We start from the raw sequence: 12,512 nt of genomic DNA, 5'->3' as shown, positions 1-12,512 counted from the left end.
TTAGTTCAGTGCTGAGTTAGTGTATTTTACATTGGGCATATTGTTAGACTACCAAGGGGTCCTCGTGCGCTGTTTAGTATCAGGCACGTTGTTGAACAGCCAATGCCACTGGCACTGCTGTCTGTTGAAGAAAATTGTCGTGGAAAAATCCAAATGCACTCGCGAATGTAGGAGCACCTCCGGGAGTATTTACCCGCTCTGACTGGAAATGAGCAGCGCTGCGTCTTGACTACCGCACGTGAGCATTCGGCATCGCTTGGCTTCACTGGGCTACCCAATCAAGGAATGTTTATGGTTTGCTTGGGTGTTTAAACTCCGAGAATGAGGCCAAACTCCGAGGCATTTTTTACTCCGATTTTTGGTCGAGTCCCGAGACATTCGAACTCCGAGGTTCCGCTGTATAAATTCAAAAAATGAATTAGGCTATTAAATTTCAGAGTTCTATAAACTCAGCAAACCCCCCCATACCAGAATGGTTCAACCCAACTTTCATGTCATTATGCCACCTAGAATCACCTGTCAAATGTTAAAATTCTGTTACGTATTTTGTTTTGAGAACAGAGCTTTGCTATGATCCCAAAAGATGACATTGATAGATGAGATTGATAATAATTTGTGTGTACACAAATCTGTATTCATGATTAAATTAATTAATTGTTTCTTTTTTTAAGTTGTATCTTTTTATTTATTTCCTAATAGTTCAAGAGACCACATAAATACAAATAGAGTTCCAAAGTCAGACAATGATGGCACAGCACTTGGTTTTAAGTCGTCCCCCCCCCCCCCCCCTTCCCAATCAGAGATGTTTTGCGCTGGTTAGGGGTACTTGGCTTTAAGAATATTTCACACTGGCAAAAGGTTGATCTAGATTACCACTACTTTTTTTACAGTGTAACCTCCAAAGTAGTATACAGTCTGCTTCTAGATGCTAGTTGAGGTTGTTCCAATTGTATTTACTTCCCATAGGAAGCCATGTAAAAGTTTCACATTTTGTGTTTGTTAATTTTATTTCAAAACACATTTTCCTGCCTGGCAACTGTGCAAATGAGCAGGCACATGGTCATCCTAATCAGAACATCTAATCTTAGATACAGAACATAACATCATGAACTGATAATGCTCTTATATAAGATAGTTATGCTGGAAATCTGACAAGTATACGGAAAGCATGTACGCATTCGACGGAGCTGGAATACTTTAGTCGGCATTGTATAGCAGCACACCCCACTTGAACTTGGCATGGGGATTAGGATCATCTTCGGTGCCATTCTAGGTCAACGTGGCACTGTTGCACCTTGCAAGTTGAGTCAATAACAATAATTTAATTTCAACCCGTTGATAAATCTCATTACTTTTGTGGACCACAGTACGACATAATTGGCCACTCGGGCGACGGGTATGACATCGAACTGGTCCGAGTGGACAAAGTCCCCAAGAACAACAAGCAGAGGCTCAAAGTTCTCAAGGTAAGTGGTTTTGGAAATGTTCATTTATTGTTGCTGCAGTTCTTTTTCCATTACTGGTAATATTCTGTTATGTTATCACAAAAAAATAACAGTAAAAAAGCAATTTACACTCGTGGAGTCAAAGCCTCACTGAGTTTGTTGGCTCTCATCTTCTGCACAACATTTTTTTCCTGTGCTTTCCCCCAATTATTCCCTCCCTTCCGCTATAGACAATGCACGCCCACTCTCAGTTCTGCATGAGCGGCGACTACACGCTAGAGGGCACGGCGGCCAGCATCAAGGAGCTGGTGCGGGAGGAGGCCGACGAGCACTTCGTGGTGGTGCTGAGCGACGCCAACCTGGAGCGCTACGGCATTCGACCCGAGCGCTTCGCCCAGGTCCTCACCTCGGACCCCCAGGTCAACGCCTTCGCCATTTTCATCGGGTCTCTGGGCGATCAAGCCGAAAGGTGAGGAGGGGGTCAATGGAGGATTGCAAGATGCTGACAGGGGGAAGCGTCAATAACAGGAAGCAAGTTCAATGGGAAAATAAAAGAAACGTTTATAAATCATTAATTGATAGAGAAATAATCTACAACCTTTTGTCAAAGTTCAACCACTTTAACAAACACAAGTTAAAGTTGCAACCTAACCTGGCCTACCCTTTTGTTCACACTGCTCAGACTTTCAAATTATGGTTTCAATATTTGACTAATTCACTCCCAGCCATTTTCACTGAAGCTACCCCCTTCGCTCCCGGCTGTTTTATTGGATTTGGACTGATTTTGCAAGCCCCACATAATATTGTGTTCTATTGCTATAAAAACATGGAGCTTGCTATAAAAACATGGAACTTACCAAAAGAAAGATAAGAGTCTTTCATCAGGACAAAAAATATATTTGTCTCTGTTTCCGTTTTGCAGCAATTAGCATTAGAATATAGCTAATTTTAATCATTATTCACAAACCTGTTCAAAACACTGGGGGAAAGAACTTTTTGCAACATGGCCCTGGTTGATCTCTTATACTCTGCTGCCACCTGCTGGCCGTTCTTTGTAGTAACTACCATTGCTTTGAGCGACCTCTTCAGATCAGAGTCAGAGTCTTCTGTATGCTGTAGCATTAAAAAAAAAAAAAAAACTTAACGTATAAATATGTTTTTGGGAACATGGCAATATTTAAAATATATTTTTTTGGGGGGGAGCAAATGAGTTAAACAACAGCTAGGGTTTCAAATTAAGGTTTTGAGGCAGAGTTAGGCTTTCAAAGTGGGGTTTCTGATTAGGATTTAAAATTAGGGTTACGATATAGCGTTTCAAAATTCACATTAGGGTTTCAAATTGGGTCTTTACGTCAGGGGTTAGGATTTTAAAGTAAGGTTCAAATTAGCAGTTCAATTTAGGATTTAAAGTTGGGGTTGCAATTTAGGGTTTCCAATTTGGCCTTCAAATTTGGGTTTCAAAGTGGGGCTGTAAGCCAGGTTTTCATTTTAAGTAGGGTTTCAAATTAGGCTTTCAAGACTTTGTTAATATTTCAAACAAGCGTTAGGGTTTCCAGTAAGTGTTCCAAGTTGTTGTTTTTTTTGTTTTTTTAACAGCCACGGTTTCATATTAGGGTTTTAAAATGAAGTTACTGGTTTAAGTTATGGTTTCAAATGAGTTTTTTACAGCAGGATGAGAGTTTAAAAGTAGAGTTTCAAATTAAGTTTTCATGTAAGGGTTTTAAATGGTTTTAAATCAGGGCTAGGCTTTCAAAGTAGGGTTACAAATAAGTGTTAGTGTTTCCAGTTGGTGTTTGAATTTCAAAAACACCTATGGTTTCAAATTTGGGTTTTAAACCCGAGTTTGGATTTCAAAGTAGAGTTTCAAATTAGGGTTTGAAATTATGGTTTTAAGCCAGGGTTAGGCTTTCAAAATTGGCTTTCAAATTAAGTTTTCAAGACTGGGTTACGGTTGCAAAAGTCAGGGTTTCAAACCAGTGTTAGGGCTTCAAAGACTTTATTCAACCTTAGCACTTCCATTGTTAAAAGTTGGCATGCCAAACACATTTAGGGTCCAAAAGGGTGAAGCTTGATGCACTCGAGTGTTGACTGATAGCTGGAGAATGGGAAGAAGAAAACAAAGCGTTTTGTCTTCTTGTCCAAATGTCAAGAAGAAAGATGTCCTCCATTGTTGTTCACTGTGTGCACTTCCTCTTCTTTGTTGTTCACACAGAAGACTGAAAGACGAATTGGACCATTTTGTCTTCATCCTTTTACCATACAAATACTAGAATCCATCTATGTGTTCACCCTTTTTTTTTTAATTTTTATTGCTGTCTTTCTTGTGCGCCAGACTCCAAAAGACCCTTCCGGCTGGGAGATCCTTTGTTGCCATGGATACCAAGCAGATCCCCCAAATACTGCAGCAGATCTTCACATCAACTATGCTGTCCAGTGTCTGACGGTGCCTCTGACTGATACCACACACGCACACACACACACACACACACACACACACACACAAATGTTGGCTATTTGATTTTTGCAACACAAAAGTCAAGTCCTTTCTGGGGAATGAGCGAGGAATGCCCCACCTGAGTGAGGACTCTCTTTTAAGGCGGCCGCCTTTGCTCGAGCCCGTGGCGGCCGTGTCAAAACGCTAATCGTCATCTCAGTCTTGCGAGGAATCTGAGATCTTATTTCATGCTCAGACCTCCCACTCACTGTCACTGTGACTTGTTGCAATGTGCATGGCCATCACTTCAACTTTTCAACGGGTGCCACACATTCAGTGGCCTTTTTATCTTGGAAAAAATGGTTTCAAGTTTTTTAAAGAAACACTTAAGTCTTTTCATATCAAACGGGTGTTGTCATTATGAAACTTTAGCCTGCTAGGAGGTTTTTCTGTAGACAAGCGACCATTCACAATCATTCACACCTATAGATGGTTTTCAGTGAACCTAACATAAACCAAGTCCGTAGATGAGATTCAGACCCCTGACCTCTGAACTGTGAGACAGATATGCTCGCCACAGACCAATTACAAAAACAACTCTTAATGTGTCAACAAACATCTGCATGTAAATGATCAAACTTTAGCTAGATTTCACATTTTGTGACAATTACTATCACAAACTTGAATGTATTTTTTGCATTTGATTTTTTATTTGCTTAAAATTTTGAAAAAGAGTAATCACTTCCATCCCACTTCGGTATTATGTGCTATATACTGTATTAATCACATAAAATCTCAACAACAAAAACATTGAATTTTGTGTTTGTAAAGTTGCAACATGTGCAAAGTGCAAGTGGTATGAATATGTTTCAAGACGTTCTAAGTTGTTTGCTTGGCTCTATTGCCCCACAAAGCTAAGAAATTACCTGGAGAGCCAACAGGAATAGGAAGTACGACATTGTTCTCTAAAAACAGAACATTTATTGACACACATTAATTTTGCATTTGGCTCACTGTTCTGGGTTCAATTTAACATACAGTATTCCATTTTCACTACAGTTAGGCCACACTTGCCCCTAATACAAAATCACCACAACTAATTATGTCGGACTGAGCAGATCAATAGCACCACATTTGTTTTGATTGATTTGACCTCATGAAATGTGTTTCTCTGATTTAAACATTTCTCAGCACAAATGAAGCAATGTATATCGAGAATGCACATTTATATATAAAATATCATGTGAGCAATTGTACATATTAATTTCTGTGATAGTAAATATAATAGATCATTTTAATAAAAGACTTAATATTAAATCCGGTTTTGTTTTTTTTGCACTCCACAATCTTCGATTGGCTGCAGTGTTTGGTTTCCTCTTTGATAAAATTATTGGATAACATGTTTTTTCCTAACGGTAAAGAAGCGAATACAGTAGAGGAGACCCTCTCCACCATTTTTGTTGTCACTTTGTGTCATTGCAGTGATGTGTTCATTGTCGGCTTGGGTTTCAATTAGAGATAGACCGATATGGGTTTTTTTCAGAGCCGATACCGATGCCCATTATTAGTAGTCAAGGAGGCAGATAACCGATATTTTAAGCTATTATTCATTTTCAGTAAAAGGAGGGGGAGGGGATGTTGGAGTAAATTTTTTTAAATGCAACTGCCAATCTTTACTTTGTTGTAATGTCTTAAAGCATCAATGCTTCTTGAATATTTTTTCAGACTTTTCAACATTTTACATAAAAAAAAAAAAAAGGGAGCTCCCAAGGTTATCAGTACATCTTAAAAAAGTTAAATGTAGAAAAAAAAAAGCTGTTTTTTCCTCACATTACTTTGGTTTTAATGTTGAACAAAAACAAAAGGTTCAGAATATTCCCAGTGTCAGCAGCATCTCTTATTAAGTTTACTGAAAATTTTAATAAATAGTTTCCTGAGATTAAAATGGTTTTAGCTTTACCTTTTATCAGCCATCAGATTTTGAAAAAAGGCAGATAGCGATATTTGTCAAAATATCTGATATTGGCGCTGGTAATCGGCGCCAATATAGGCCTAGTTTCGATTTCCCGCGAAGAAGTCAACTAATGGGCCCAAACTAAGGTAAGTAGATGTACTGTGTGGTGGAAAAACAATTTCTAAATTCTTACAAAACAAAGAGGGAAATACTCAAATCAGTTTTAAACCTGATGTTCAAGTGCTTCATCAGCTGTTTTTCTTTGAAGGTCCAGAGCGAGAGAACATAAGTGCCCACTCTCTCACCTTCCCTAGCTGCTCTTGTTGGGAATCTCCCACAATGCACCAGTATTCTCTGCTAGCTGGCGTGACCTCTGTGTGGCTGGGTGGTAATTACACACTGCTCCACTTTCTCCCTTTGCTTCCTACACTATATCATTTTTTGACATAGTGTGTCACACTTATTTGGGGAAAAGTCAGTCGCCGTCTCCATGTGCGCTGCCGCCTAGACGGGTGGCAGCGTCGCACGTGTTTTGCTTCAGATGAGTCAGTCGTTTCAATAAGAAGTGAGCAAACTTTTTCAAGGGTGATGTCATCACGGAGCCAGTAGCATAAAACACACACATAGATGGCGGCCATCTTCACCACGTGCTTGATTGATTGATGGCTTTGATTGAAGGTCGATGTCAGGGCAGTGCTGCCGGGAGGGGGAGGTCACGGGAGTGGGGGTACTGCCGTTACTCCAAACAGGGTGATTGATAGCTGGCTGTCAAGAGTGCTGGAGTCCACACTGCAGGAATGTTACGACGTGGTCACAAGATTTCTCAACCATACGTGTGTGGGTGTGTGCGTGTAGTCATATGTCAGGAGTGCATGGCGAGGCGAGGAGGGAAATCAGCCCAAAGAGCAGAGCTGTAGCCAAGGTATTTTAGCAAACACCTGATGTGACGTCTTAATTAACTTGAGAGGAGCCTTGTGCAGCGCCTCGCTGTCAGAGCCAAAGAACCTGACACTTAGAAATTCGGACCCTCACACTCGTTGGGCCACGTCCTTCTGGATGTTTGATGACAGGCATGTTTGGGCAAAGATGTGATTACAAGACCTGTTCTTCATCACATCACCTGTGATTAATGGCAGTGTGCGGCAGGAGCTACTTTTCACTGACATGTCAGTGCGTTAATAGCCTGTCAGTTTAAAGAGGAGTTCACTGAATGGACCTTGGCCTCCATCTACTTATGCACATCACTTACATGCATCATGTAAACATTTTTGTTTTTTGCATACCCCGATCAAGTAAAACATGCCTGTCCATTCACATACACATAGGATAGGTAAACTACTGTCTATCTTTTCACATAAACACACAGGGAAATAAGTCTGGCGTGAGGCGTGGCCTAAATCTGCGCAGGGGTGGGTTAGACTAAGTTTTGGTATTTTTGCAGAACTGTGCAGTGTGGCACTTTTTGTATGTATGTGTGTGCCGCTTCTGCAATGATTTAGAGCAGGGGTGTCAAATTTACGGTCCACGGGCCAGATTGGGTCTGCAAAGGGGTTTAATCCGGACTGCGGGGAAAAAAAAGAGTATTGCTTCACCAATTAATCAGCCAGCCACAATCAAAACATATAAATTCATAATTTCACAAGCAATCCTTAGATGAGCAATGCAACTTGTTCATGGATGTCATTATTTTACACACAACCTAAAGTTACGGTTTGTTTAAGAAAAAATAAAAACAGACACACATAAATCAAACATAAACATGCTAAATACAAAACACATTCAACTACTGGTAATTCAAACACACATGACAAGGATTGATGTCCTTATGACTTAATTAACTGCGCCACACAATGCATTCTGGGAACAATATATGCTAAAATTTAACACACCCGGAAATCATACGGGCAAAGTGTTTCTGCGTTCCAATTTGCATTTGTGGTATTTTTGGAACAATATATTTACAGTTGAGCCCCACCATTTGCACTCTATAAATCCAATCCAATTTAAGATTACAAATTGAATTGCTGACCAATTTTTAAAAAATGTGCTTCAATTGCTAACACACAATTGAATTAAGTTAATCCAAAGTGAATATATTAAGTTGAACTACTTATGAGTGCATTAAATATATTAATTAGAATTATTATTTATATGTTCACAATTAACTTAATTCAAGTGAATATATGTTTAATTAACTCATAATAATAATTTAACTTAATTCAATTGTGTGTTAACAATTGAAGCATTTTTTTTTTTAATTGGTCAACAATTGAATTTGTAATCTTAAATTAGTTCAACAATTATCTTTTTAGAGTACATGTGGCCCCTGAGCTAATATGCGTTTGACACCCCATGCGTTTGAGGGTTCCATGCATGTCATCTTTATGAAGGAAATACGAAGACACCCACCACACACGTCTTCGGTCAGAATCTCACTCACATTCACCAAAACCACTTTACACTACCTGCGCCAATAATTCGACTTGGTTCCAGCAGGTATAAAGTTTAGTCTACTTTCAGCCACCAAATTGTCAGGTGCACCGGGCGCACGTCAACGGAAACGCCCTTGGTCCGCCACAATGCCCAGCGTAGCGCAGAGAGATGAACCAGATTCCCAAAACAAGCACATCGAGACTTGTGTCGCCATGAAAATCTGGATACGCCAGTTTTCACGCAGCTGCGATGTCCACGTAGATGGAGCCTATTATCAGACTGAACATTCGCACGCCACGTACCACATGTCCTACAACTAGGTGCATAACTGACCTCTATTTCTGGTGCCATTTTTGCTCCGTGTGACTTGAGAGTTTTTCTAAAACTAAAATATGTGCTTAGGTTCAATAAAGGTTGGGAAACACTGCTGTATACACTATATCGACAAAAGTGTTAAGACATGTGAACCTTCCCCAAAAACAATTGAACTAAGATGTCTAGGCCACCTCCTGATTGATTATGTCATTAATAGGCCTTTTTTTCCCCCAGTTCATTTTTTTTTCTTCCTGATGATGCAATACAGCTCCATTACTAATGCCTTTCTGTGCCAAAACAGTCGGAAAATGTGAGTTGTCACGCTGTGGTCAGCAGAACACGCATGCAATGATGACTGTTGTCCTTGACTACTGATAAACATTGTTTTCTTAAAGAGCTACATTATACTCACTGTCTACTGGTAAGCAACTCATATCCACAATCTGAAAGACAGTTGTAAAAAAATAAATTAAAAAATCACAACATTTTTCACATGCTTGATTGATAACACGCTGACAAGAAAATCACAACTCCTTAACTCCAATTCAATGTAATTTTGGCTTGTGGTGCATTTTTTTGCAGCCAGTCTTCTATTTTGAATATACATGTGCACATTGTGATTTATAGGTGGGGTAGGAAAGGCATGTATGTCGATCCCGGTGCGTAGGAGGACACCAAGACATCTTGGCCTCTACTTACATTCATTCAAGTCATGTGAACTTTATTTATAGCATCCTAAAAGACAAAATTTGCTTAAAAGGCACTGCTGGGAATTGAAACTGACATGCCAGATTGTTTTTGTCACTAATCCAACCAGGAACGAGCTGACAGAAATGTTGGGGCTAGGAAGATAAAGAAAGAAGTAGTACTACTATTACTACTACTACCACTACGACTGACACGTCACAATTTGGGAATCTCCAGGCTTGTTTTTAAACACCCTTACAAAAAAAAGTCATAAGAACTGCAACTGATTTCCAATGATCCAGATGTTCAAAGGTCCTTAGATATGGAACATTGTGTGGCTGCACTTTCACAAGACAAGGCACAAAAGCAGCATTTTTTTTAATGCACCACCATTGTACTTTTGACTGAGGGCCAATGTGTCAGATTTTTTTCATTATTATTTCTTTCCATACCCTTTTGTAAACTTGGTGATGATTTAAAATAAAAATACACATTTTGTCGTTCCGAAAATTTTACACAGCTCATATATTTTCTCCTCCAGTAACTTTAACAGTTTCTTTGTTTTTTGTTTTTTCTTGATGGGGATCCGGGGGGGGGGGGGGGGGGCTGGTAAGGAAACCCCCTACTACTACTACTACTACTACTACTATTACTGATAATGATGATAATAATAATAATAATAATAATAATAATAATAATTAATACAATACAATAAATAAATACAATTACAGATACAATTATTAATTAAAATATAAAAAAATATATGTAAATATCATTAACTAAGTATTAAGTGATGAGTGTTTATATTATTTTTTTATAATTATTATTTGATTTTTCTCTTGGCCCTGCGATTGGCTGGCAACCAGTTCAGGGTGTACCCCGCCTACTGCCCGAAGCCAGCTGGGATAGGCTCCAGCAACCCCCGCGACCCTTGTGAGGACAAGCGGGGTTAAGAAAATGGATGGATGGATGGATTTTTCTCTTGTTAACTCGTTACTGGGAGTGGAATGTCTGGACAATCACTTAGATCATAATTTAAAAAGAAATTTTAAAAATAATAAAAATCTATATTCATTAAACAGTAAAGTCAATACAATCCAAAAAGTGGTGTGAAATCTTAGTAAATAACAGTGTCCCGTAACTGGTGATCTATTTTTAAAACAGACCTGTAGGCTACGCATGTTGTCCTTGGGGCTATTTAGTATCCGCTGGCACTATGTTTTGTTTGTTTGTTTGTTCTTAGTATCAAAAAGGCATCCGTCTAACTATTCTGGTGCGAGCACAGTGGCGCGCTCTCATCTTCTCCCCTACCTCCTGTGTGTAAATGCTCACCCCTCCCCTCTCTGCTCAGTCGATAATGATAAAGAAAAAGCAGCTGACCTTTTGACTATTTGTGCAGTTATTACTTCTTGATTATTATTATTTTTAAACACGATTAACCGTCAAACTAGTAATCAGCTCATGCCTAGTGCAGAAGTATAAAATGTTTTACAGGGATTACGTTCTACTTGTACGTGTGAAAAATTCCCATCCAAAAAGCAGCTCCTCGCACTGGGACATTTAGTTTACGTACTCGCGGACTGTGCGCATCTGGTCTGGATGCCATGGCTACAGCATCAACAATCAGCAAGAAGCTTGACTCCTTGTTGCTACACCGTGACGTCCCCATGTCTGAATGACGAACGCCGCTCTCGATGCGTTTAGCAGATTCCTCTGGCTTCCTCCTCCACACTCTCATTCCTCCCCCCAACCACAAGACCCACCACCATGTGGCACCAAACTGGCAACCTGAACCCTCTTCTGTCTCTTTCTTAGACCACAGATAGTTGAACATCATTCTGTAGAAGTCAAACAATGAAGAATGATTTAAGACCTCCTCCCTTTCTCCAAACAAGCACAAACAAGGGTGGCTGTACACACATTACCCCCCCCCCCCCCCCCCCCCTCCCAGCCCCCAACCCCCACCACCACCTGAGGCGAGAGTCACTAATGGCCATAATGATGACGAATGATGAGAGTGCTGTCTGGACGTTTGAGAGTGGTTTTCCAACACAGCTTGACAACATTCCCGATGAAAATCCCAAAGCAAGATAGCAACGGCTTGAAAACCTCCTGACCTGACTGACTTCCTCCACTCGGGACAGGAAGTTGAGCCAAGAGTGATGACGCGTTTTGGAAAACCAAAACTCATGTCCCGTTGCTGCGTAGCTGCCAAAATTCATTTCATAGTCACTGTCTCTACTCTAATGTACTTTTTTAAAATTTGGTTCTTTGTACAGTAAATGGGAAAATAAAGAACTAATTACTATGCTCCCATTCGTACCTAATTGCTTCAGCAGACAGGAAATACCTCTCTGGATGAATGCAGCTTCCTTTCTCCCGCCAGATGAGTGAGCGTTCACATTTTGAACTCCAGCCTTGACTCTTGAAAGTTTCTATTTGGTGGAACTTCATTTGATTTGATTTTTTTACATTATTATAATTATTATTTTATTTTTATTATTATTATTTATTATTATTATATATGTATGTATGTATATGTATTTTATTTTTTGTATTATTTTTGGGGGACTTAAAGACTAAGACACTAGAAAATCCAATAGAATGTGCACTAGTGAAATACAAATGTTGAAATTAAAATTTGATTGGAAATGACAAACTAAAGGTAACAAGATAGTGAATTGACTTAATGATGACGTTACATGTTGCTAAAGTTTAAAACACCAAATGTTGTTCCATTCACAAAATGGCAGTGATCCATTTCTTCCCTTACAACAATTACAGTTTAAGTATGTTACCTTCTCTCATAATTTTGAACGATTTAATAATTTTATAGTGTTAAAAGTAGATTTATTTGACCTAGAATGAACCATTTAACTATATTAAATATAGGCAATGCATTTTGCCTAGGCCTTCAGTGGGGACTTAATGCACCCAATAAAAACTATGATGCCGCCCTCCCCAAAAACAAAACATTAATAATATACATAAATAAATAAATATTAATTAATATAATATTATTATAAATATTAGTACACAAAAGTGCCATATACATGATCATTCAAAATCAATATTTATCTTGAATGACAAAAATAAAGAATTCAAATAAATATTCATCTATACATATTTGAGCTAGGACTTTGCACTCAAAATTCATGTCCGTTATTTGTTTTGAGTTTTTTTACATTAACCAATGCGTCCCTAATCAACTCGAAAATTAATTATACTTTGCCAAAAAACCCAA

The 12,512-nt window shown here is 39.0% G+C and overlaps 1 protein-coding gene across 1 annotated transcript in view; it reads left to right on the top strand.

Moving 5' to 3' along the window:
• vwa8 (von Willebrand factor A domain containing 8) overlaps positions 1-5,196 on the top strand; it is a 66,411-nt gene extending 61,215 nt beyond the window's left edge. The window contains exons 43-45 of the mRNA XM_077580476.1: positions 1,368-1,466; positions 1,676-1,914; positions 3,778-5,196. Of these exons, the coding sequence (XP_077436602.1) occupies positions 1,368-1,466; positions 1,676-1,914; positions 3,778-3,886 (447 nt within the window). The 3' untranslated portion in view covers positions 3,887-5,196. The remainder of the gene's footprint in view (positions 1-1,367; positions 1,467-1,675; positions 1,915-3,777) is intronic.
• The last annotated feature ends 7,316 nt before the right edge of the window (positions 5,197-12,512 follow it).

This window comes from Vanacampus margaritifer, chromosome 11 (assembly GCF_051991255.1).
Source record: "Vanacampus margaritifer isolate UIUO_Vmar chromosome 11, RoL_Vmar_1.0, whole genome shotgun sequence".
NCBI lineage: Eukaryota > Metazoa > Chordata > Actinopteri > Syngnathiformes > Syngnathidae > Vanacampus > Vanacampus margaritifer.
This window is presented reverse-complemented; position numbering and strand designations above follow the sequence as displayed.